Genomic DNA, 24,580 nt, shown 5'->3' with positions numbered 1-24,580 from the left:
TCTCCTATGTGCCCTGGCCGGGAATCGAACCCGGGTCCCCCACACGCCAGGCCAACGCTCTACCGCTAAGACAACCGGCCAGGGCCTCTAAATTTTTTTTTATTTATTACTAAGTGAGAGTCGGGGAGGCAGAAACAGCTTCCAGCATGCGCTCCAAGCAGGATTCACTGCGCAGGCACTTACGGGGTGGTGCTCTGTCCACCTGTGGCCATGCTCAGCAACCGAGCCATTTCATCTCCTGAGGTGAAGCCATGGAGGCATCCTCAGAGCTTGTGGCCAACTTGCTCACGTTGAGCCATGGCTGCAGGAAGGAAAGACAGAGAGAGAAAGAGGAGGGAGTGGTGGAGAAGCAGATGGTCGCTTATCTTGTGTATGTAACCGGGAATCAAACCCAAACCCGGGACTTCCACACACCAGGGGACGTTCTACTGCTGAGCCAACCGGCCAGGGCCAAAAAAAGGTGTAATTCTAAAGGAAGAATAAGGAATACTTGGTAGGGCCAGTATTACATTTCCATTTCTGGTTTATTAGGCATCCATTCTCTGGGTCTGTGGGCTTGTACTTATGCATGTTTCCAGGCATAAGCAGCACTACCCTCTTGCAAACTCACAGACTCTCTTCCCTTATAATCAGCGATCTTTCTTAAAATTGGTTTTTCTTGAAAAGAAATTGTAGATTTGTTAGCATAGATGACTGTCTGCCTTTGTGGAGACAGTTCACTAACTCACTCCATGAACATCTAGAGAGCATGGGTCGGGAACCTATGGCTCACGAGCCAGATGGCTCGTGATGGCTGCATCTGGCTCGCAGACAAATCTTTAATAAAAAAAAAAAACGTTAAAATATAAAACATTCTCATGTATTACAATTCATTCATTTCCTACTGCTCATGTTCATGGTTATGGGTGGCTGCAGCCAATCACAGCTGTCCTCTGGGACAACACCAAATTTTTATTGGATAATGCGTAACGTACACGGTTGTTGTATGGCTCTCATGGAATTACATTTTAAAATATATGGCGTTCATGACTCTCTCAGGCAAAAAGGTTCCCGACCCCTGATTTAGAGTCACCTCCCATTCCTGGATGCCACCTCATTAGGATGATGAGCACTGTTAGAACTCGATCTGTATTGTATGAAAGCTTTCATTCCTAAAGCTGCAGCATTTCTCACTAGCTTCAGTCTCTCAGGTGTTTTTCCCTCCTTGATTTAATATGGAGAGGCTTGTGAAGTGGCTCTAGGTGTATTTGGTAGTATGCATATATGCATTTATAAATTTGTTTTTGTTTCATTGTTTTTAGCATTGAATATTAGTCTGCAGCCATGTCTCATTCATTTCGACTAGAAAATGTATACATTTTCCAAATAGAAATGATCAATCCACTGTATTAATAATGCTAAAATGATATTTTTTCAAAATGTGACCTTCAGTTTTTCTTTTCAAAAAGCCATCCTTACTTAAACATTAAATTTATTGCCCTAATCTTGAAATTATTTTTATTCTTTTTAAAAAAATTTTTATTAATTTTAATTTATTGTGTTAACATGGATTCAAGTGTCCCACTCAATATAATCCCCTCTCCCCTCCCCCATGTCTTCCATTATACCCCTCTTACTCCCCTCCCCCTAAATTCCTCCCCCCTTCCCTTTGGGATTTGCTGTTCTTTTATCTACATCTATGTGTTATGTATATATAATTTCACTAATTCCCTCACCTTCTCTGAATAATAAAGTCCTTCTATTTGAATAATAAATTCTAAAGAATATGTTAATGTTTAAAATGGAATGAGTCATAGTTTTACTTTGTATAGTTTTTCTTTACTAAATCACCTTTATTGATTTGCTTTGTTTAAGGCTATTTACATCATTACAATTGATAAAAAGCCATATACTCTGCATCTCACAAAACGGTAAGATATGATTTTCTTTTAAAGTTTAGATTTTACTTTTGAAAAGTGTTTTTTACTATTTAAATATAATAATGAAGACTAATGCAGACTGCTTAATCAACCTACTTCAATGTAAGATTCATTAGGTCTCGAATCTTAGATCTAAGAGAATGTTACATTTAATTGTTTAGATTTTTATTTTCAAATTGAGAGATTAGCTACATATTTATGAATCTTAAATTGAATATATAGCTATTGAACCCCAGAATTATGACATAAATTAAGTATGTCTGATAGAAACAAAGATATAGTTAACACATCAAGTGATTATTGGTGAAAAATTTAACTACAGTAATGGCATACATCTTATGAATGTATTAATTATATATGTGTATATTTTTAACTTTATAAGTCACAGTTTACATATCATAAAACTCATTCAAGTGCATAATTAAATGATTTTTAATAATTTTATGTAGTACTGTAACTGAGAAGCCACTGTGCCACCTCACCCGCAGGTGTTGTAAGGTACCAAAAGCTACAGAATTAATATTAATATTTTGGGAGGCTTGAAGAACATTTTATTAATTTGGGTTAAGGTGTGCAGAGAAATTGTGAGAATAGTCTCTGTACTGTGTGATTGGCATAACCAGGATGGCCCTTGGCATTGTGTTGTAAATGCAAAGGGGAGGAAAACATGGATCCCCAGACATTCCACCACACCTGTGGGGAAAGGGGTGAATGACTAGCCAGGTGCAGGGAGAGAAAAGCCAAAATAAACCTTTTCTTATAGCAATGAACCATTTGCGGGTATTTGTCCCCACAGAAACTACCTCCCTATGTAAATGCGTGTAGTTAACACGTGTAACTCTGGACAGAGAGATGGCAGATAAACACTAGATAATATAGGAAAGCTTTTTAATATGTAAAGAGACATCTTCTTACTATTGTGTTGGCTTGTAAATTTTGTTTTCTCCAAAATAATGTATGGCTTGCAAATTGAACGTGGTCCTATCATGTTAAAGGACTTATGACTATAACCAATAGTGGTAAGGGGCTCCTAATTACAATTTTTGCTTCTATACTTCCCACTTACAAAACTATAAAAACTAAGTATAACAAAGGGCCAGCAAGCACTCTCTCAGACCACTGTTGGAGGAGCCACCGCTTGGCCAAGCTAGACAATAAAGCTTTGGTGTATAATCGACAGACTTTATTCGTGTCTTCAATGTTTCGGGTCCCTCCAGATTAGGCTTAACATAACCATCAGCCATAAATCACTTTTAGAACATTTTATTCTCCAGGTAGGATCCATCAATTCTTCACACCATTTCACATTTAATCCCTGTTTTCTACCACCACTCCAGCTAACAGTAAGCATACTTTCTATCTTCTAATTTGTATTTTCTCACCATTTTATAAAAATGGAATCAAACAGCCTCCTCTCTGGCTGTCTCTTTGAAAATATATATTTATAACAACTGAATTTTGTCCACCTGCATCTTTATAGCTGAACAAGTCTAGAGAACGTTACCCTCATTTAGTTCCTGACTGACTGCTGTTGTCAGCTAATTCATGACCATTAAAATCATGTTGGTCTTTAAAGTCTCTGTAACTCCATTAAAATTGTTTCTTGATAAGACTGTCAATGACCTACCTTCACGTTTCTGAATGCCAGTTTAGTTTTAGTCCAATTGGCAGCATTTTGTATAGCTAATCAGTGTCTCCTCCACAAAATAATTTCTTTATTTGGCTTCCAGAATACCAGACTCCTTGTTTAACTCTCACCATTGTGCTTACTCTTTTGCAATATTTAATTTTTTATTTTTTGAATTATATTTTATCTCTCCAATCAGAGAACTCCATGGTGTTATTATTGAATCTTGATTTTTTTCCTAGCTAGATTCAATCAGCTGGTTATTTCATCTCATCCTAAGCCTTTAAATACAATTTATGTATTGATTATTTCTAAATTTATATCTGTATTTCTTTACAGTGAATACCATATTCACTTATTAACAACTTATTATTTTTTTTTTTTTGTATTTTTCTGAAGCTGGAAACGGGGAGAGACAGACTCCCGCATGCGCCCGACCGGGATCCACCTGGCACGCCCACCAGGGGCGACGCTCTGCCCACCAGGGGGCGATGCTCTCCCCCTCCGGGGCGCCGCTCCATCGGGACCAGAGCCACTCTTGCGCCTGGGGCAGAGGCCAAGGAGCCATCCCCAGCACCTGGGCCATCCCCACTCCAATGGAGCCTCGGCTGCGGGAGGGGAAGAGAGAGACAGAGAGGAAGGAGAGGGGGAGGGGTGGAGAAGCAGATGGGCGCTTCTCCTGTGTGCCCTGGCCGGGAATCGAACCCGGGACTTCTGCCTGGCCGACGCTCTACCACTGAGCCAGCCAGCCAGGGCCTTAAAAACTTATTTGATAACCAAGTACTTAATAGAATTCTCATACTTAACATATTTAAACTGTACTTCTGATCCTCTCAATATCTATCCTTTCCACAATCATCTCAATAAATGACAAGTCTATTCTTCCAGTTTCTCAGAACAAAACCTTAGAGTAGTTTTTGACGTCTTTCTTTTGGTTTTGTTTTTCTTCCCATTCAATGGATTAGTAAATCTCATGTGTTCTACCTTCAAAATATAATCAGAATTGGACCTTCACTACTGCTATTATCTTAATTCAAACCACCAACACGTCTTGCCTGGATGACTGTAACAGCCTCTCTGGTATCTCTGTTTCTGCAGATGATGCTCAACATAACATTCAATCTGATTCTATTAAAATCTTGGTCTGATCTTATCATTTACTGTTCAGAATATTCCCATGGTTTCTCATTTCTGTGACACCATCTCTTACTACTATCTCTTATCTTCAGTCCAACACTTGACTCAAGACATATTGCCCTCTAGCTATTCTTTGTATACCCAAAGCATATTTATGCCTCAGGGTATTGCATTTTCTCCTAACTTTGTTTAGAATAACATTTCTGTGCAAATCCCTGAGCTTGTTTTCAAGTTATTAACCACCTAATGTATTATATTATAACATCTGTGAGCCTACCATATTGTCCTGTTCACATTTGCAACTAATCTCCTTCACCTAGGCTTTATCATCATCTAACATGCTAGCAGTAGGTGTCCCACACTCTCATGAAGACCAGTGGTTTTGTCTTTGTTTAATGCTGTTATCTCAGTGCCTGAAAGAGGATCTGTCAGAGAGTAGGTACTCCATAAATATTTGTTGAATGAAGACATATACAAGCATACACAAATAACTAATACAAAGGATTCACAGAATTTATTTCAGTGTTAGTAAAGCCTGATACATATATAAACTGTTATTTTACACAAAAATTATTCTTATTGAAACATACTATTATGAGTCTAATAAATTTCACACTTAATTTTTATTAATATAATGTTATTATTCATATTAAAAGCATGACTTAACCAATTTTTTTATTTTTGTTTTTTCTTAGCTCATTCTTATCTAAGAATTTTTTGGTATATACATTTAATGAAACTGGATCTTTGCATGCTGATTCTTCATATTTTAAGGTAAGACTCAGGTGTCTTAGACATTTATTATATGTTCCTTTATTTTTGTAAACATATCATAACTATTGATATATATTTGTTCTCTGTATGCAATTTAAAATAATTGTTTATTCCATATAACATGACACATTCTGTGATTGATTTTTGTACACAAAAATAAAATGAAATGCCAAAATAATATTCATGGGTAGTACACAGTAAAGAGAATTGTCAAAAATACCTTCCCTGAAAATGTACAATAATAAACCTATATAATACATAATTATATTTTATTCTTTTAAGATTTTGAGGCATTTGTAATATTTGAGCATATATATTTTATTTATAAAGAATTTATTTAGCCTGACATGTAGTAGTGCAGTGGATAAAGCTTCAACGTGGAATACTGAGTATCGCCAGTACAAAACCCTGGGCTTGCCTGGTTGATGCTTTCTGCTCCTCCCACTTCTTTCTCTGTCTCTCTCTCCCCTCTTTCTCTAAAAAATGAATAAATAAAAATATATATATTTTAAAATAATGTATATTTGCTTTTACATACTGTTTTTCAGATGCATTGCCATTACCAAGGATATGCTGCAGATTTTCCAAATTCAGTTTTAACACTCCACATATGTTCTGGACTCAGGTATTAATATCTTAATATCTTAGAAGATATTTATATATGAAAAACTTATGATATACTTTAAAATGAAACACAGTGGATAGCAGGCACAAATCAGGAAAGGATTAAGAGAAATCCAAATCTGAAAGTTTTCTTCATGGTAATCTTACTTTTCTTTATATTACTATTAGTAGCTGGACCTTAGTGCTTATTCAAATGAAAGCACTCCAGAAAAACCTGACTGGAAATATTTTTGATATACTATGCAAAAGAGGATAGTTTCAGTGAAGGAAAAGTCAGAATATTATCTTAAAGATTATAGTTTTATTATCTATGGCTATATTAGATTTTTATGAAAAATGGTATTAATTATTTAAACAGGCACATATTGTATGCTCAGAGTTAAGGTGCATTCAGTACCAAACATAAAACAACTAATTAAGAAGGCACCAGCCCTGGCTGGGTTGCTCAGTGAATAGAGTGTCATCCTGGACCACCATAGGTTGCAGGTTCAATCCTGCTCAGGGCATGTATGAGAAGCAATCAATGAGTGCACAACTAAATGGAACAACTACTGGAACAACGAGTTAATACTTCTCTCTCGCTCTCTCTCTCTCTCTCTCTTTTTCTTCCCTTCTTTCTTTATCTCTTCCTTCTTCTTCTCTCTCTCAAATTAATGAAATAATTTTTATAAAAAGTACCTCAGAAGACTTGACAGATACTTTAGCAAAGCAGACACACAGTTGGCCAACAGGCATATGCAAAGATGTTCAACATTACTAATCATCATGGAAATGCAAATCAAAGCCACAATGAGATATCACTTCACAACTGTCAGAATGGCTATCATAAAAAGAGAACACATATGAAGTACTGGAAAGGATGTGAAGAAAAGGGAACCTTTGCACACTATTAGTGGAATATAAATTGGTGCATTCAGCCCTGGCTGGTTGGCTCAGTGGTAGAGTGTTGGCTCAACGTGTGGATGTCCCAGATTCAATTCTCAGTCAGGGAACACAAGAGAAACGCCTGTCTGCTTCTCCACCCCTCCCTCTCTCGCTTCTTTCTCTCTCTCTTTCTCCCCCTTCTGTTCCCATGGCTTGATTGGAGTGAGTTGGCCCCAGGTACTGAGAAAAACTTCATGGCCTCTGCCTCAGGTGTAAAGAAGAGCTTGTTTGCCATGCAACAGAGCAATGCTTGAGATGGGCAGAGCATCACCCTCTAGTGGGCTTGCCAGGTGGATCCTGGTCTGGGCACATGCGAGAGTATGTCTCTGCCTCCTTTCTTCTCACTGAATTAAAAAAAACAAACATGAAAAGTGTTGCATCCACTATGGAAAACAGTATGAACATGCCTCAAAAAAATAAAAATTTATTTGCAAAAAAATTTAAATGCACCCTAATGAGCATTATTCACAGTGGCCAAGATATGAAACAATCAAAGTGTCCTTCAGTAGATGTTGGATAAAGATGGTGTGGTACATATATACTATGGAATACTACTTATCCATAAGAAAAGATGAAATACTGCCATTTGCAACAATAAGAATGGATCCTGAAAATACCATGCTAAGCAAAATAGAAAATATTAAGAACCATATGCTTTTACTCACATATGGGATATAAAACTGAAAGCAACAAGTGAACAAATAAGAAAAACAAACAAAAATTCATAGACACAGACAATAATATGGTGGTTACCAGAGGGGAGTTTGTCAGGGGGCATAGTAAAAAGTAAAGGGGGTCAAATATATGGTGATGGAAGAAGATTTGACTTTGGGTGGTGGGCACAAAAATGCAATATACAGATCATGTATCATATAAATGTATACTTGAAACTTGTATTATCATATTAACCAAGGTCACCATAATAAATTTAATTAAGAAAATAAATATAGGCCCTGGCCAGTTGGCTCAGCGGTAGAGCGTCGGCCTGGCGTGCAGGGGACCCGGGTTCAATTCCCGGCCAGGACACATAGGAGAAGTGCCCATTTGCTTCTCCACCCCCACCCCCTCCTTCCTCTCTGTCTCTCTCTTCCCCTCCCGCAGCCAGGGCTCCATTGGAGCAGAGATGGCCCGGGCGCTGGGGATTGCTCCTTGGCCTCTGCCCCAGGCGCTAGAGTGGCTCTGGTTGCGGCAGAGCGACGCCCCAGAGGGGCAGGGCATCGCCCCCTGGTGGGCAGAGTGTCGCCCCTGGTGGGCGTGCCGGGTGGATCCCGGTCGAGCGCATGCGGGAGTCTGTCTGTCTCTCCCCGTTTCCAGCTCCAGAAAAAAATAAAAATAAAAATAAATAAATAAATAGATAGATAGATAGATAGATAGATAGATATAGAGCTGCCATATGACCCAGTAATTTCAATCCTTAGTATTTATCCAAAGAAACCGAAAACATCAATTTAAAAGGATACATGTTCATATATGTTTATTTTACCATTACTTACAATAGCCAAGATATGGAAGCAACATAAGTGTCCACCAATAGATGAATGGATAAAGAAGATGTGGTATATATTCAATGGCATAATACTCAGCAATAAAAAATAATGAAATCTTGCTATTTGTGACAACATGCATGGACCTGGAGGGTATTGTGCTAAGTAAATTATTTCAGATAGAGATAGACAAATAACATGTGATTTCCTTATCTTTGGAATCTATAAAAAACAGACATACATATAATAATGAATGGGTGAAAAGAAATTTTCCTCAGAGGCAAATGGCAGAGCAAATTGATTTTCATCATTAATAATGGCAAGAGGAAGGTGGTAAGTTTGTCAGAAGACGAGTCCAAATCAGATAAAACACTCTAACTTTGTGGTTTCTGTTTTCCTGAGTCCCAAAATTTACTCAAGTCAACTCAGAAAATTGGCATTCTCTGTATGTGGTTTTCTATTTTTATTATTATTTTTTTATTTTTTATTTATTTTTATTTTTTTGTATTTTTCTGAAGCTGGAAACGGGGAGGGACAGTCAGACAGACTCCCGCATGCACCTGACGGGGATCCACCCGGCAGGCCCACCAGGGGGGGCGCTCTGTCCACCAGGGGGCGATGCTCTGCCCCTCTGGGGCGTCGCTCTGCCGCAACCAGAGCCACTCTAGCGCCTGGGGCAGAGGCCAAGGAGCCATCCCCAGCGCCCGGGCCATCTTTGCTCCAATGGAGCCTTGGCTGCGGGAGGGGAAGAGAGAGACAGAGAGGAAGGAGTGGGGGGGGGTGGAGAAGCAAATGGGCGCTTCTCCTATGTGCCCTGGCTGGGAATCGAACCTGGGTCCCCCGCACGCCAGGCCGACGCTGTACCGCTGAGCCAACCGGCCAGGGCCAGTGTGGTTTTCATTTATAGTAACTTCTTTCGACATCTACTCTATATTTCTGCTTTCCCTTATCCTAAAATCTTTAAGAACAGGAACTTTATTCCTGATTTTTTAACAAATATCTGTTTCCCAGAAAATACTTGGCCTTAAGTAATATATATTTGAATGAATGTGATTATTACACAGGGAATACAAAATTCCTTCCAAAGTTTTTTTTTAATTAGGTGAGAGGTGTGGAGGCAGAGATAGACTCCTGCATGTACCCTGACCAGAATCTACCCAGCAAACCCAGTAGGGGGCAATGATCTGCCCATCTGGAGCCACAACTCTGTTGCTTGTCAACTAAGCTATTTTAGTGCTTGAGGAGAGGCCATAGAGCAATCCTCAGTGCCAGTTTGCTCATTGAGCCATGGCTATGGGAGGGAAGGGGAAGAGAGAGGGAGAGAAAGAGAGAGAGAGAAAAAAAAGGAGCAGGAGGAGTGGAGTAGCAGATGATCGCTTCTCATATGTGCCCTGACCAGAAATTGAACCCTGGACTTCTACACACTGGGAGGATGCTCTACTGCTGAGCCAACTGGCTAGGGCTAAATTTTTTAATATATGAGAAAAACTAAGTCAGATGTGGTTAGAATTATTGATGTTAAACAAAAAAAAATGGGAAAAGAAAAAATGGGTTTAAAATATGTTTCTTACTATATAAGTTCATTATTTCTTACAACATTTTAGAATATAACTTTGATGGGACTACTTATAGGATTTTGATATCATTTCATTCTTATATTCAGAGGATTCCTTCAGTTTGAAAATATCAGCTATGGAATTGAACCATTGGAATCTTCAGCAAGATTTGAGCATATAATTTACCAAGTAAAAAATAACGATCCAGATATACCAATATTAGTAAAAAATTACAGCAATATTTGGCAGAAAGACCAGACTTATAAAGTTTATTTAAGTTCACAGGTAATTATAATAATTCTGATGTTATCACATACTATGAAATTACTGCTGTAGAATTATTTTAATTGTGGAAAGGAATTGCTTAGCAGTTGAGAAGAATATTAAATTTGCTAGTTTCTTCTATATCTTTAAATAAAACATCTATATTCTACCTAAAATATATGATAAATTGTACAATAATGTCTTTCAAGCTTATTGTTTTATTGTGTTATATAGCATTTCTTATTATTTTATTCAAATAAATATGCATATACTAAATAAAATTAAAAATACTGGAAGAACATTAGTTAGCAGTAATAGTTACCACTGTTAGAGATCATTAACAGTTAACACTGTTACCCTGGTAAAAAATACTTTTAATATTTTGTTACTTTCCTTTAAATATTGCCAAAACATATCTTTCTAAAATAATCATTTGTATATATGTATTAAATTTGCTTTATTTATAGGCTGGATATAAAACTTTTGTTTAGCAGGTATTTTTATCACTTTGAGTATTTCAACTCTATTTCTGGTCTCCATGGTTTCTGATGAAAAATAAGCTACTGGCCCTGGCCGGTTGGCTCGGCGGTGGAGCGTCGGCCTGGCGTGCGGGGGACCCGGGTTCGATTCCCGGCCAGGGCACATAGGAGAGCGCCCATTTGCTTCTCCACCCCCCCCCTTCTTCCTCTCTGTCTCTCTCTTCCCCTCCCGCAGCTGAGGCTCCATTGGAGCAAAGATGGCCCAGGCGCTGGGGATGGCTCCTTGGCCTCTGCCCCAGGCGCTAGAGTGGCTCCGGTCGCGGCAGAGCGACACCCCAGAGGGGCAGAGCATCGCCCCCTGGTGGGCAGAGTGTTGCCCCTGGTGGGCGTGCCGGGTGGATCCCGGTCGGGCGCATGCGGGAGTCTGTCTGACTGTCTCTCCCCGTCTCCAGCTTTTTAAAAGAAAAAAAAAAAAAAGAAAAAAGAAAAATCAGCTACTATTAAACTTATTAAGGATTTCTTATATATGATAATTCCCTTCTCTGTTGCTTCTTTCAAGATTCTCTCTTTGTCTTTGCCTTATAAGAGTTTTCTTATGATGTGTTTTTAAGTGGGTCTTGTTTTAAGTTTGTTTGTTTGTTTTGTATTTTTCTGATTTGAAAAGCAGGGAGGCAGAGACAGACTCCTGCATGTGCCCAACAGGGATCCACCCTGCATGCCCTCCAGGGAGCGATGCTCTGCCCATCTGAGCCATTGCTCCGTTGCAACCAGAGCCCATCTGTGTAACACCTGAGGTAGAGGCCATATAGCCATCATCAGCGCCTGGGGCAACTTTTGCTCCAGTAGAGCCTGAGCTGTGGGAGGGAAAGAGACAGAGAGAAAAGAGAGAAAGAAGGGTGGAGAAGCAGATGGGCGCTTCTCCTATATGCCCTGGCTGGGAATTGAACCCATGACTTCCACACACCATGCCAATGCTCTGCAGCTGAGCCAACCACCCCGGGCTAAGTAGATATGGTTTTTAAATTCATTCTTCTACTCTGTGCCTTTTGATTTGTGAGTTCAATATATACACAGATCTATGAACACTTACTATAGACATTTTCCTTTTGTTTTCTGATGGCTCTGTATCTTCCCTATTTATTTCCCTTGTGTTTCTGTCTGTTACTTTAGTTGGGTGGTTTTCTATGATTGTTTTCCATTCCCTCTCTTTTGTGTGTTTCATGTCTCAGCTATGGGTTTTTGTTTTGTTGTTATTATTAGGTCTTTGTAAAATGTCTCAAAGATATGGTAGTCCTTTTTCTTCTGATTGCCTTTTACCTTTATTCACCAGTACCTTTGTCCTTTCTTCCTCCCATTTTATGTTTTTTTTCACAAATTATTCCTTTTTATGTTGTGTATTCATTGCCAAATTGAAATAGGTTACTTTAATGCTCTTTTCCCCTTTAACTTTTGTTTAGTTGTTTAATATTCCTTTTCTGAAGTACAATCGCAAATTCCTATCTGTCATTTTACTCAGTTTTGTATACCTTTTTTCTTTATGATATGTTTAGAAGAGCTTCTTTCATTTTATGTAATAATGCAGGTCTTCTGATGGTAAATTTTCTCAACTTTTGTTTGCTGGAGAAAGCGTTTATTTCTCTTTCATATCTAAAGAATGACTTTGTTGGAAATACTATTTTGGGATGATTTTTTCTTTCTTTCAATATTTTGAATATTTATGTTCACTCTCATGCCTTGTAAGTTTCTACTGAAAAACCTGATGATAGTCTAATGGAGTTTCCTATGTAGGTTTTATAGTCTTTTACCCCTAAATGGCTTAAAATTTTTCTTTGACATTAAGTTCTGATAATTTTAATATAATGTGTCTTAGAGGGTTTTTTTTTATTTTTATTTTATTTATTCATTTTAGAGAGGAGAGAGAGAGACAGAGAGAGAGAAGAGAGAGACAGGGGGGAGGAGCTGGAAGCATCAACTCCCATATGTGCCTTGACCAGGCAAGCCCAGGGTTTCGAACTGACGACCTCAGCATTTCCAGGTCGACACTCTATCCACTGCGCCACCATAGGTCAGGCTTAGAGGTCTTTTTGCATTGAGATGATTAGGTGTTCTATTAGCTTCTGTGTTCAAATGTGCAGCACTTTTCATGGGTTTGGGAAGTTATTATCATTAATTATTTCTTTAAATGCATTCTATTCCTTTCTCCCTTTCTTCTCCTTCTATTATACCCATGATCCTTATTTTGTTCTTTCTAATGGAGTCGGATAGTTTTTGTAGACCTCATGTACTTATTTTTTTTTGTTCACTCTCTGCTTCCTCCTGAGGCATTTCTAAGTTTCTATCAATGAGCTCACTAATTCTCTCTTTCATCTGCTCTATTCCATTTCCAATGCTCTCTAATGTATTATTCATCTCATTTATTAAATTTATTGAATTCCTGAGGGTTCTTTACAATTTCAATATTTTTTTTTCTATCACTAAAACATAGTGAGGTTTTATTTTTCTTCTAAGTGATGAAAATAGGGAACACCATGACCCACTTTTATTTTTTCTTTTTTTTAATTTTTAAATTTTATTTAGAAAATTAAGTTTAACAGGGTAATCTTGATCAATAAGAGTACATAAGTTTTAGGTGAACATTTCTATAGCATTTGAACTGTTGATTATGTTGTATACCAGTGGTTCCCAACCCCCAGGCCGCAGACCAGTATCGGTCCGTGGGCCATTTGGTACCAGTCCACAGAGAAAGAATAAATAACTTACACTATTTCCATTTTATTTATATTTAAGTCTGAACGATGTTTTATTTTTAAAAAATGACCAGATTCCCTCTGTTACATCTGTCTAAGACTCACTCCTGACGTTTGTCTCAGTCACATGATACATTGCCACTAAAATTAAACCCATAAACTAGCAAAATGAGTGAAAAACAAAATTCCATTGAAAGTTTTTTTTGCAAAGTGAAAAAGGGCCAGTGAGGAGATAGAAGAAGAACCTATGACCTCGAAGAAAAAGAAAGCTTCATTGAACAGACAATACCAGGAGTCCTACTTGAAGTGTGGATTTATCGCAACTGGTGATTCTCGCACACCAGGGCTGCTCATGAGGCAATGAAGCCTTCAAAGTGCTTCACCACGTGGAGACCAAGCACCCTAACTTTAAAAGACAAGCCTTCTGAGTATTTCAAAAGAAAAAAGCATGAACAAGAAGGACAGAAACAATTACTGGTGGCTACTACATCAATAAATGTGAGTGCACTGAGAGCATCATACTTGGTGGCTAATTGTATTGCTAAGGTTAAGAAGCCATTCACCATTGGTGAAGAATTGATCCTTCCAGCCACTAAAGATATTTGTTGTGAACTTCTAGGAGAGACTGAGGTTAAAAAGATAACACAGATGCCTCTTTTGGCTACCACCGTCACACGGCTCATTGAGGAAATAGCAGAGGACATTGAATCACAATTGTTGGAAAGGATTAATAAATCACCGTGGTATGCTCTCCAGGTTGTTGAATCTACAGATATTGACAACAAGGCAATGCTACTTGTTTACGTGTGTTATCTTTATCAAGAGGTTGTGCATGAGGGTGTGTTATGTGCACTATCATTGCCAACCAAAACCACAGCCGCAGAAATATTTAAATCACTGGATGACTATATATCAGGAAAACTGAAATGGTCTTTTTGTGTCGGCATGTGCACAGATGGAGCTTCTGCCATGACCGGAAGGATGTCTGGTTTAACTACTCAGATTAAGGAGGTTGCATCTGAATGCGAGTACGCATTGTGTCATTCACAGGGAAATGCTGGCTAGCCAAAATATACCACCAGAACTTAACAGCATATTGAATGATGTCGTTAAAGTTATTAACCTCATCATAGCACACGCCCTTCACTCGCACCTGTTCGAGCAGCTTTGTGAGGAAATGAACGCGGAGCACAGATACCTTCTCTTATACACAGAAATAGTCCCTGGCCAGAGTGTTTGAATTACAAGAGCCCCTACCAAGATTTCTCTCAGAAAAAAAGTCACCGCTAGCAGCACATTTCAGTGACAAGGAATGGGTCGCAAAACTCGCTTACTTGTGCGACATACTTAACCTCAATGAACTCAATCGGCCACTTTAGGGGAAAATGACAACTGTCTTCAAGTTGGCAGATGAAGTAGCTGCATTTAAAGCCAAACTGGATTTGTGGGGACGATGCGTGAACAGGGTTATATTTGACATGTTTCAAACATTCGCAGGAATTTTGGAAGAGACTGAGCCCAAGCCTTCATTGTCCCAGCTGGTGCACATCACCTGTATTTGCTTTTCAAAGAGTTTGAACGCTTCTTCCCAACCACAAAAGACCCACGAACTGCCTAGGAATGGATCCGTGATTCATTTGTCAACAAACCAGGTGAATCCAGTGTGTCTATGCAAGAAGATCAACTACTGGAGATCGCAATTGATGGTGGCCTTAAAAATATGTTCGAAACTACAACTCTGCCGGTGTTCTGGATTAAAGTCATGGCAGAATACCCCGAGATCACCACAAAAGCACTAAAAACCCTGTTGCCATCTCTAACATCCTATTTGTGTGAAGCAGGATTTTCTGCAGTGACAGCAACCAAAACAAAATTACGGAATAGACTGAATGAACATAAGCAATACACTTCAGGTGTCATTGTCTCCCATTAACCCTAGATGGGACCGTCTCGCTGCAGAGAAACAAGTTCAGGTTTCCCACTGATTTAGCGTTATGGTTGTTGAGAGATAGGCTACTATCTCTCATTCTATATAAACATTATAATAAATAACCCTTAACTTACAACATTCCTAACAATTGTGAGTTGTATTTTTCATGCACTTTATATTTGTTTTTGTGTTGTATCTTATTTTTAAGTCATGTTTAAATGTTACCATAGCTACTGGAAAGTGTTTGGAGGCAGAGAGGATGTTACTCATGTTATGTTGTTGGTGCAATGTTAAGAGGATGCTTCTAATAAAGTTGCATACGAGTACACAGTGGATTCATGTTTATTTTTATTGTCACAGGTTCATGATTCGTAGCGAGCCTGAATCTATCATATTACATATTGATGTCAGATATGAAATGTTGTCAGAATAACAAATTTAAATATAGCCTGAATAATGAGGACATGCTCATTCCTCCTTTAATTTAGCCCAATAAATATCGTAAGTTCAACAATTATATTTAAAAATACCACAGTTTTTACTCCAGTCCATAATTTTATTTTGTGCATTTATCCGTCCCACCCTAAAGACCAGTCCGTGAAAATATTTTCTGACATTAAACTGGTCTGTGGCCCAAAAAAGGTTGGGGACCACTGTTGTATACCTATCACCCAAAGTAAAATCATTTTTTGTTACCTTATATTTGTCCTTCTTTACATCCCTCCCCCACTTCCTCTCCCCTTTCCATTCACACAAGTCCCCTTCCCCCTTTCCCGTGTTCCCTTCCCCCTGGTAAACACTTCACTTTTATCTATGCCCACGAATCTCAGTTTTATATCCCACCTATGTGTGAAATCATACAGTTCTTAGCTTTTTCTGATATACATATTTCACTAAGTATAATGTTCTCAAGGTCTATCCATGTTGTTGCAAATGTCACTATGTCATAGTTTCTTATGGCTGAGTAGTATTCCATTGTATATTTGTACCACATCTTCTTTATCCAACCCTCTGTTGAGGAACACTTTGGTTATTTCCATGTCTTGGCCACTGTGGAAAATGCTGCAATGAATATGGGGAAGCATGTGTCTTTATATACCAATGTTTTCAAATTTTGGAGGTAGATACACAGTAGTGGGATTGCTGGATCATATGGTAGTTCTATTCTTATTTTTTTGAGGAACCACTGTACTTTCTTCTATAATGGTTGTACTAGTTTACATTCCCACCAGCAGTGAATGAGGGTTCCTTTTTCTCCACAGACTTTGCCACACTTGTTATTACCTGTCTTGTTGATAATAGTCAATTGAACAGGTATGAGGTAGTATCTCATTGTAGTTTTGATTTGCATTTCTCAAATAATTAGAAAAGATGAGCATGTTTTCACATACCTTTGGCCATTTGTATGTTCTCTTGGGAGAAGAGTCTGTTCAAGTCCTCTCCTTATTTTTAATTGGATTGTTTGCTTGTTTGTTGCTGAGTTTTGTGAGTTCTTTATATATTTTGGATATTAACCCTTTATCAGAGCTGTTGTTTGCAAATGTCATCTCCAATTTAGTTGGCTGCCTATTTGTTTTGTTGTCAGTTTTTTTCACTCTGCAGAAGCTTTTTAGTTTGATATAGTCCCATTCCTTTACTTTTCCCCTTACTTCCCTTGCCTTTAGGGTCAAATTCATAAATTGTTCTCTACAGGCAAGGTCCATGAATTTAGTACCTATGTTTTCTTCTATGTAATTTATAGTTAAAGGTCTTATACTTAAGTTTTTTTATCCATTTTGAATTAACTTTTATGCAGGGACATAAACTGTAGTCAAGTTTCATTCTTTAGAATGTGGTTTTCCAATTTTCCCAGCACCATTTATTGAAGAGGCTTTTTCTCCACTGTGTATTTTTTGTTCCTTGTCAAAGATGATTTGTTCATATATATGTAGTTTTATTTCTGGACTCTCAATTTTGTTCCATTTGTCTGTATGTCCAATTTTGTTTGTCTTGTTTTTTGTTGGTTTGTTTTTTGCCAATATTATGCTGTTTTGATTATCATGGCTCTATAGTATAATTTGAAGTCAGGTAGTGTGATACCTCTGGCTTCATTTTTCTTCCTAAGGATGCTTTGGCTATTTGGAGTTGTTTATAATTCCATACAAACCTGTTAATATTTTGTTCTATTTCTTTAAAAAATAACATTGGGATTCTGATGGGGATTGCATTAAATTTGTATATTGTTTTGGGTAATATGACCATTTTAGCTATGTTGATTCTTCCAATCCACGAACATGGAATATTTTTTTATTTCATTGTGACTTTTTCAATTTCTTTCAATAATGACTAGTGGTTTTCAGTATTACAGTCCTTCACATCTTTTGTTAAGTTTATTCCTAGGTACTTTACTTTTTTGTTACAATTGTAAAAAGTATTGTTTTTTGAGTTCATTCTTCAAAGTTTCATTGCTGGCATATAGAAAAGCCATAGATATTTGTATGTTGAGTTTGTATTCTGCCACATTACTATTACTATTGTTTCTAAAGTTTTTTTGGTGGAGTCTTCGAGGTTCTTAATAGATAAGATAATGTCATCTGAAAAAAGTGATACTTTACTTCTTCTTTCCCAATATGGATGCTTTTTATTTCTTTCTCTTGCCTGATCACTCTGACTAAAACTTTCAGAATTATGTTGAATAAGAGTGGAGAGGGTAGGCAGCCTTGTCTTGTTCCTGATTTTAGAAGAAAATCCTTCATTTTTAAATCATTTAGTATGATATTATCTGATGGATTGTCATATATGGCCTTCATTATATTGAGATACTGTTCTTATATTTTGATTTTATTGAGTGTTTTAAACATAAAGAAATGTTGCATTTTATCAAATGCCTTTTCTGCATCTATTGATAGGATCATATGGTTTTTGTTCTTTGTTTTGTTGATGTGGTGTATTAGGTTGTTTGATTTTCATATGTTGAACCATCCCTGTGCTCCTGTAATGAATCCCTGTTGATTGTGATGTATTATTTTTTTAATGTGTTGTATTCAATTGGCTAGTATTTTGTTTAGGATTTTTGCATCTGTATTTATTAGAGATGTTGGTGTGTAGTATTCTTGTTTTGTGTGTTGTCATTGCCAGGTTTAGGTATGAGGGTTATGTTTGCCTCATAAAATGTGTTGGGGAGTATTGTTTTTTCTCCTATTTTTTGGAAGACTGAGAAGGATAGGTACCAAATATTCTTTGAATGTTTGGTAATATTCACTAGTGTAACCATCTGGTCCTGGACTTTTGTTTTGGGGGAGATTTTTGATAGTTGTTTTTGTTTCCTCCCTGCTTCTGAATCTATTTACATTTTCCACTCTTTTGTGACTAAGTCTAGGGAGATTGTAGAGATCTAGAAATTTATCCATTTCTTCTAGGTTGTTGAATTTGGTGGCATACAATCTTTCATAATATTCTACTGTGATCTTTTGTTTATCTATGATGTCTGTGGTAATTTCTCATCTTTCATTTTGGATTTTGTTTATATGAGTCCTTTCTCTTTTTTCCTTAATGAGTTTGCCAAAGGTTTGTTGATTTTATTGATCTTTTCAAAAAACCATCTCTTTGTTATGTTAATTTTTTATACTTTTTTTGTTCTCTATTTCATTTAGTTCTGCTCTAATTTTTACTATATTTTTCTTCTGCTGACTTTGGATTGCTTTTGTTCTTCTTTTTCTAACTTCTTAATATGTGATGTTAAGCTGTTTACTTGGTATCTCTTTTGTTTCTTGATATGTCTGTAATGATATACAATTCCTACTACAATTTCCTCTTATTACTACTTTTGCTGCATCTCAGAAATTTTGATATGTCATGTTGTCATTTCCATTTGTCTGTATATATCTTTTGACCACCGCTTCTTTTTCTTCTTTAACCCAGTCATTTTTTATAAGTATGTCCACATTTTTGTAGACTTCTTTACTTCCTTTTTACAGTTGAATTCTAATTTCAAAGCTTTATGATCAGTAAATATACTTGGTATAATTTCAATCTTCTTGAATTTGTTAATGTTAGTTCTGTGGCCCAACATATGGGCTATCCTTGAGAATGTTCCAGGCATACTGCAGAAGAATGTATAATCTGAAGTTTTGGGATCAAATGTTCTGTAAATTTCTATTATGTCCATTTGGTCCAGGGTGTCATTTAAGGCCTATATTTCTTTATTGATTTTCTGTTTGGATGGTCTATCTAAAGCAGGGGTCTCAAACTCGCGGCCGTGCGGCCCGCCCACCAATTTTGTGCGGCCCGCAGACTAATCAAACTTCATGGATTAATCTGCGGGCCAGTCTGCGGGCCGCACACAATTGGTAGGCGGGCCGCGAGTTTGAGACCCCTGATCTAAAGTCATCATGATGTGTTGAAATCTCCAACTATGATTGTAGTTTTGTTTGCTTCTATGTTTAGATCAGTTAGTAGATGTCATATATTTTGATGCTCCCTGGTTCAGTGCATATATATTATAAGTGCTATGTCTTCTTTATACATTGTCCCCTTTGTCATTATGAAATACCCATCTTTGTTTCTGGTTACTCTGTTGTTTTGAAGTCAGCATTGTCAGATATGAATATGGCTACACCTGCTTTTCTTTGAATATTATTTGCTTGGAGAATCCTTTTCCAACCTTTCACTCTCAGTCTACTTTTGTTCTTGTAGCTTAGATGTGTCTCTTGAAGGCACATATGTTTGAGTTTGGCTTTTTGATCCAATCTGCTACTCTGTCCCACTTTATTAGAGTTCAGCCCATTTACATTTAGGGTAGTTATTGACACTTGAGGATTTCCTATAGCCATTTTATGTTTTGTTTTCTGGTAGCTCTGTGTCTTGTTTTATTCTTCTCTTTTTTGTGTCTGTCAGTTGTGTTTGTTTAGTGGAATTCCATACTTCTTTCCCCTATTTTTTTATTTTTTAAGCTGTGTGTTTCAGTAGTGACCTTTTAGTGGGAGATTAACATTTGATTAAGAAAGAAATGTTCATATGTACAAAATTCCTTTGTCACGTGAGTGCTTCTACACTCCATCCTCCTTTACTACTGCAGATCTTTTATGTTATTATTGCCACAAATTATACTTGTTTTTTACTGTGGCCTTGTTGGAGCTTTTACTTGCAGTTTGGATTTTTTTTGTTCTTTTTTTTTTTTTTTTTTTTTTTTTTTCATTTTTCTGAAGCTGGAAACGGGGAGAGACAGTCAGACAGACTCCCGCATGCGCCCGACCGGGATCCACCCGGCACGCCCACCACGGGGCGACGCTCTGCCCACCAGGGGGCGATGCTCTGCCCATCCTGGGCGTCGCCATATTGCGACCAGAGCCACTCTAGCGCCTGGGGCAGAGGCCACAGAGCCATCCCCAGCGCCCGGGCCATCTTTGCTCCAATGGAGCCTTGGCTGCGGGAGGGGAAGAGAGAGACAGAGAGGAAAGTGCGGCGGAGGGGTGGAGAAGCAAATGGGCGCTTCTCCTGTGTGCCCTGGCCGGGAAACGAACCCGGGTCCTCCGCACGCTAGGCTGACGCTCTACCGCTGAGCCAACCGGCCAGGGCGGATTTATTTTGTTCTTTTAGTCTGGTTGAATAACCCCTTGAGTATTTCCTGCAGTGGGAATTTTCTGGTGATAAATTCCCTCAGCTTCTGTATGTTTTTTAAAAGTTTTAGTTCTCCTTCATATTTGAAGGATACCTTTGATGGATATAGTATTCTTGTCTGGTGATTCCTCTCTTTCAGTACTTTGAAAGTTTGAGTCCACTCTCTTCTGGTTTGTAGACTTTCCACTGAGAAGTCTGATGATAATCTACTGGGCTTTCCTTTATATGTTATGTTCTTCTTTGCCCTAGTTTCCTTGGGGATTTTTTCATTGTCATTGATTTTTGACAATTTTATTATGATATGCCTTGGAGTAAGTCTGTTTGGGTTGCAGTAATGCAGCATTCATTTTGCTTCTTGGATTTGAAACTCTAACTTTTTTCGTAGGTTTGGAAAACCCTCATCAATTGTTTATTTGAATAGGCTCTCTATTCCCTTCTTTATCTTTTTCTTCTTATATACCCATTATTCTTAGAGTGCTCTTTCTGATAGAGTCAGACAATTCATATAGAGCTCTCTCAGTTTTTTAAATTCATAACTCTCTCCTTTTGTTTCTGTAGCATCTCTAGTTGCCTGTCTTTAATGTCACTGATTCTTTCCTCTATTTAGTTTGTTCTATTAGCTAAACTTGCTATCTCAGTCTTCGATTTATGTATTGAATTCTTAATCTCTGTTTTTAAAGTGTTAATCTCCTTTGTAAGATATTTATTTTATTCATTAATTTGTTTTCAGAGCTCATTAAGTTGTCTATTGGTGGCATCTTGCAACTCATTGAGTATTCAGAACTTCAATTTTGAATTCTCTATCATTTAAATCCCCAGCTTTCATGTGATTGAGGGGTTTTTTTCTGGAGATTTTTCTTTTTTTTTATGAAAATGGCTCTGTCATATGTAGCCATGGTATTCAATTTCTTCCTTTTCTGATGGCATTTGAGAGTGGTTTTGTTAACAACCCTAACAAGAAATTAAAAAAATACAATATAAAAACTTTTAATTATGAGAAGAAGAAAAGGTACAGGAAAAAAAGATTGAAATCCAATTTTAAAAATCAAAAACAAAACACCCACAAAAATAAGAATTAAAATTAAGAAAAATGAGATTCAAAAATGAAAAAGAGAAAAAACAAATAAGAAGAAAAAAAGGAAAAAGGGGGAAAATAAATTTTGATTTTGAGAGGTTTCTTTTTTTTTTTTTTTTTTTTTTTTTTTTTGTATTTTTCTGAAGCCAGAAATGGGGAGGCAGTCAGACAGACTCCTGCATGCGCCCGACTGGGATCCACCTGGCATGCTCATCAGGGGGCAATGCTCTGCCCATTTGGGGCATCGTTCTGTTGCGACCAGAGCCACTCTAGCGCCTGAGGCAGAAATCACAGAGCCATTCTCAGCGCCTGGGCAAACTCTGCTCCAATGGAGCTTGGCTGTGGGAGGGGAAGAGAGAGACAGAGAGGAAGGAGAGGGGGAGGGGTGGATAAGCAGATGGGAGCTTCTCCTGTGTGCCCTGGCCGGAAATTGAACCCAGGACTCCTGCACACCAGGCCGACGCTCTACCACTGAACCAACCAGCCAGGGCGAGAGGTTTATTTTAGTAGGTGTTACTGTATTACAACTTCTAGCTCTGTAAAATTCTTGGGCTATCTGCTGAGATGTTGTTGTTGCTGTCGCAATGATGTAGGCAGGGCCACAGTTGCGTTGGTGGGTGGAGTGTGTTGTGAGGGCTTTACATCTTTGTCCTTATGGCTTGGGCTTTACAGCTTCAGCTCTCCAGCTTTACAGCTCTAACAATGGTGATCTCAGGTTTCCAGGTGCTCTCTCCCACGTGGTAATAGATCTGGGGACTGGGCGAGGAGTACTCCTGTTCTTCAGGGAAGAGAGCAGCTCTGGAGAGCTAGCTGTGGATTTGTCTCTGCCACTCTCCATACTGTGAGGTGAGGAAGGTGGGATGTTGGAGGCTGTGGCTGCACTTTAGTTTTCTCTGTCTCTTCCCAGTGCTGGCTGCAGGCAGACCACAAGAACACTGGCCATAACCCCATGCTCTGGCCTCTTTGGTTTCTCTCTCTCTCTGCCCTTCTGTCTCACTGCTCCTCCCAGCAAGAGACCCAGTCACTCTGATTTTCCCTCTCCATACTCCTCAGACAAAATCCAAAAAGCCTGAGCTTTCCTCCTCCCCTTAGTCCAGCAGAGAGAAAAAAAACCCAAGTTACTCCAGGTTTGTCTCCTCACCTCTACAATTCCCACCATGATAGCATTTTATTTTCGAACCCCTTTTTCACTCCATTCCTCCTTTAGTCCATTGGGTGTATGGATCATTCAGGTGTACCTGCGAGCCCAGGACAGGTTCCTTCACTGCATTACATCAATAATTGCTCAATTTGTTGAAATTTCAAGGGGAGAGATCAGGAGTATCTCTCATTCTGCCATTACTCCGACGTTTACGTCAATGTCGTATGAATTTTGTTCCTGAGATCATTGAACTGCCTTTCTATGTTTCCTTGTATCTTGCTGATATTTTTTTATAACTGCTGTCTTAAATTCTGTCATTTAAATCACAGTCTTCTGTGTCTTTGAGTTTGGTTTCTGGAGACTTGATATTCTTTCCTTGCAACTTGTTACCTTATTTATTCATGATACTTGATAGATTATCTCTGTGACTGCACATTTGATAGTGAATTCTTCTTTTTGTTACTGATTGCTTTTAACAGTTTAACAGGTTTCTGAACAGAAGTTCTTTTGTTTTAAGTAGATGGTGCTATAGTACAAGATTTTGTTTTCTCTTAACTGCATTGTTGGCACCTCTGGAATTTTGGTGGGGTGGTATGGTCCCAGTCATAGAAAATGCCTTGTATTTTCCAGGGTGTTAGGTGGCCACTGTGTGTCTGCATTACCACTATCTCAAGACACCACTCTCATGGTGAGATATGGAGGGTAGTGGGAATCTGGGCCTTGGAGCTTTTGGCATTCCCTTTTTGTAACTAATGTACATTGCTGCTTATTCACTTAGATTCTACCTTTACTGGGTTCTGCTGCAATGGGTAGGCAAGGGGTAGTCAGGTATGTGGGTTTGAGGTCTTACATCTCAATCAGTAATGGCCACCACAACACCACAGCTTTGCCTCTTTGTAGGCAGTGACCACCAGAAGTCCTCTGTGTCCCCACTACTTCCATCAGTTTCACCACAATGGCTTTTCAGGCAAGGATGTTGGTTGCTGCAATCTACCCTTGATCCAAATTGTTCACATTCAGATGAACTGATGTATGAAGTTCTCAGATGTCTGTGCATTGAACAGAAGATCTTTTGTTAAATTACAGTTGTTTAACTTATAAAAAGAGGATATAAAAAGTTTTCTCACTCTAGCATAATGTTGATGTCTAGGTGTTTATGCTATTTTTAATCAATGAAAATATTTTTTTAAATTTGACTTTGTGTACTCAGATATATCTGTGTATATATATAATATAATCTGGTTTTGAAAATAATCTTGAGTAGAAATATTTTTAGGTCTCTCTAATAAAATTTAACTAAA

At 38.1% G+C, this 24,580-nt stretch overlaps 1 protein-coding gene across 1 annotated transcript in view; it reads left to right on the top strand.

Annotated features, from left to right (window-relative positions):
- The first annotated feature begins 210 nt into the window (after positions 1-210).
- Positions 211-24,580, top strand: part of LOC136404135 (disintegrin and metalloproteinase domain-containing protein 18-like) — an 89,001-nt gene continuing 64,631 nt past the window's right edge. The window contains exons 1-5 of the mRNA XM_066383597.1: positions 211-243; positions 1,855-1,910; positions 5,379-5,457; positions 6,006-6,082; positions 10,153-10,330. Coding sequence (XP_066239694.1) covers positions 211-243; positions 1,855-1,910; positions 5,379-5,457; positions 6,006-6,082; positions 10,153-10,330 — 423 coding nt within the window. The remainder of the gene's footprint in view (positions 244-1,854; positions 1,911-5,378; positions 5,458-6,005; positions 6,083-10,152; positions 10,331-24,580) is intronic.

The sequence above is a fragment of the Saccopteryx leptura genome, chromosome 4 (assembly GCF_036850995.1).
Source record: "Saccopteryx leptura isolate mSacLep1 chromosome 4, mSacLep1_pri_phased_curated, whole genome shotgun sequence".
NCBI classification, from domain to species: domain Eukaryota; kingdom Metazoa; phylum Chordata; class Mammalia; order Chiroptera; family Emballonuridae; genus Saccopteryx; species Saccopteryx leptura.
The sequence above is the reverse complement of the archived record's forward strand: the minus strand, read 5'-3'. Positions and strand labels throughout refer to the sequence as shown.